Source organism: Rhinatrema bivittatum, chromosome 7, assembly GCF_901001135.1.
Source record: "Rhinatrema bivittatum chromosome 7, aRhiBiv1.1, whole genome shotgun sequence".
Taxonomy (NCBI): Eukaryota; Metazoa; Chordata; class Amphibia; order Gymnophiona; family Rhinatrematidae; genus Rhinatrema; species Rhinatrema bivittatum.
Window position 1 is genome coordinate 308,239,916 of NC_042621.1, and position 2,308 is coordinate 308,242,223.

At 44.0% G+C, this 2,308-nt stretch overlaps 1 protein-coding gene across 2 annotated transcripts in view; it reads left to right on the forward strand.

Moving 5' to 3' along the window:
* Positions 1 to 989: 989 nt before the first annotated feature.
* Positions 990 to 2,308, forward strand: part of TACC2 (transforming acidic coiled-coil containing protein 2) — a 76,308-nt gene continuing 74,989 nt past the window's right edge. For both annotated transcript variants that reach the window (XM_029610562.1, XM_029610563.1), the window contains exon 1: positions 990 to 1,138. In XM_029610562.1, the coding sequence (XP_029466422.1) occupies positions 1,025 to 1,138 (114 nt within the window). In that variant the 5' untranslated portion in view covers positions 990 to 1,024. The remainder of the gene's footprint in view (positions 1,139 to 2,308) is intronic.

The window sequence follows — 2,308 nt, forward strand, 5'->3', positions numbered from 1 at the left end:
TCTTTAATGAACACCAAACTGAAGTATTTGTTTAATATTTCTGCCATTTCTTCGTCTCTCCCCACACAGTGCCCCTTGTCATCTTTCGGTTTCACTTATACCACTTGGGACCTTTCTCTGATGTATCTGAAAAACATTTTGTCTCCTCAGTCTACCTCTTTGGCAATCCTTTCTTCCGCTTGACCTTTTGCTTTCCTGATTTCTTTCAGATAGTCTTCCCTCTGTTCCTCTTTCTGGGATCCTTTATACTTCTTGAACGCTGTTCTTTTTGCCTTTATTTTTTCAGCCACCTCCTTTGAGAACCAGATCGGTTTCTTTTTCCTCTTACTCTTCTTTACTTTTCTAACGTACAGATTTGTTGCCCTTTAATTGCTCCTTTTAACTTGGCCCACTGTTGTTCCAATTCACCCATTTTCTCCCGGTCTTCCAGTTCTTCCTCCAGGTACGTCCGTATTTATGAAATTCAAAACTCGGGTCTTCGTGTGACTTCTCTGTATCCTCCATCCCGCAGATTAAAATCTCCAGTGAGCACACTTCTCCCTTCTTTCCCACCGTTTGGATCTCCTCGATCAGATCTCGAGCCAGTTCTTCTGTGTGAGTCGGAGGCCTGTAGGCCACACCAGTAAAAATAGAAGCACCATCTTTTTTTTTTTTTTTTTTACAACGGTCTACAGTGCTTCTTCCCTACTGCACGTCCCTTACAATTCAGTTGCTTGGATATTGTTTTTGACATAAAGAGCCACTCCTCCCCTTTCCTGTCCCTCTGTTATTCCTTAACAAGTTATAGCCTGGTATGGCCGAATCCCAACCACGAGAATCTATGAACCAGGTCTCTGTAACAGCAACAATGTCCAAGCACTTCTCCACTCTTAGACTGTATCCAGTCCGGAGATTGCTGGTAAACCCATGGACTGCACCCAACCCAGGGGTCACTAATATATCCATAGCCTTCCAGGTAAATGTCACTGTTTGCTTGAATTCCAGGTCAAGTATAGAAGGACAAGAAGTCCAGTTGTCCAGTGGGATGAAAGCTCCATATCCAGCACCTCAGACTCTTCCTACCAGCCAAGGGATGAATGGTCAGCGACCGGACAGGCCAATGACCCCAGGCAGTGCGTCGGGCAACCTGGAAGAACTGGTGAGGCCATGGTGGGGATGTAAGGAGGTGCACCCTGTATGTTCTCCACCAGAGGGCTAGTTTAGACGGTGTCCTTGCTTCAGAGCATCGTCAAACTGATTTCTGTGCTTGGGACGGTTGTGCTGACCTAGAGAGAGAGAGCTCCAGTATTTTCCACTCCTCCTGGGTGATAGAGCTCAGTAAATCTGCAATCACAGCACCTATGGGAGAAAAAGATACTTCAGGAATACTTGAATATCTTATACAACAGAGAAATTAAGCAGGATCTAGAAATAAACACACTAATTAAAGTGTAGTAACTTCCAGGCTAAGAAGAGAGAAACTATGGATCTTGGCCTCCCTGATACATGAGCAGACTATGCCAGCTCATGGTCCATGGATACAAATAGTAACATGACCCATCCAGTCTGCCCCGTTGAGAATGGGTACATACAGGATTTAAATGCACAACACTAACCACCAGCTCCTCCCCACCCCTCACTGTTGTGCTTTACTGGCCTTTCAACACTTTTCCTGCCATTGTCCTAAATAAGAACATAAGAACATGCCATACTGGGTCAGACCAAGGTTTCATCAAGCCCAGCATCCTGTTTCCAACAGTGGCCAAGCCAAGTCACAAGTACCTGGCAATTACCCAAACACTACATAAATCTCAAGCTACTAATCCTTATTAATTACCGTCATAGCAGTTTATGGATTTTTCCTCTAGGAACTTATCCAAACCTTTTTGAAACCCAGTTACACTAACTGCTGTAACCACATCCTCTGGCAATGAATTCCACAATTTAATTGTGCGTTGGGTGAAAAAAACTTTCTCCAATTAGTTTTAAATGTGCCCCATGCTAACTTCATGGAGCCCCCTAGTCTTTCTATTATCCGAAAGAATAAATAACCGAGTCACATCTACCCGTTCTAGACCTCTCATGATTTAAAGACTCTATCATATCCCCCCTCAGTCGTCTCTCTCCAAGCTGAAAAGTCCTAACCTCTTTAGTCTTTCCTCATAGGGGAGTTGTTCCATCCCCTTTATCATTTGGTTGCCCTTCTCTGTACCTTCTCCATCGCAACTATATCTTTTTTGAGATGCGGCAACCAGAATTGTACACAGTATTCAGGTGCGGTCTCACCATGGAGCGATACAGAGGCATTATGACATTTTCCATTTTATTC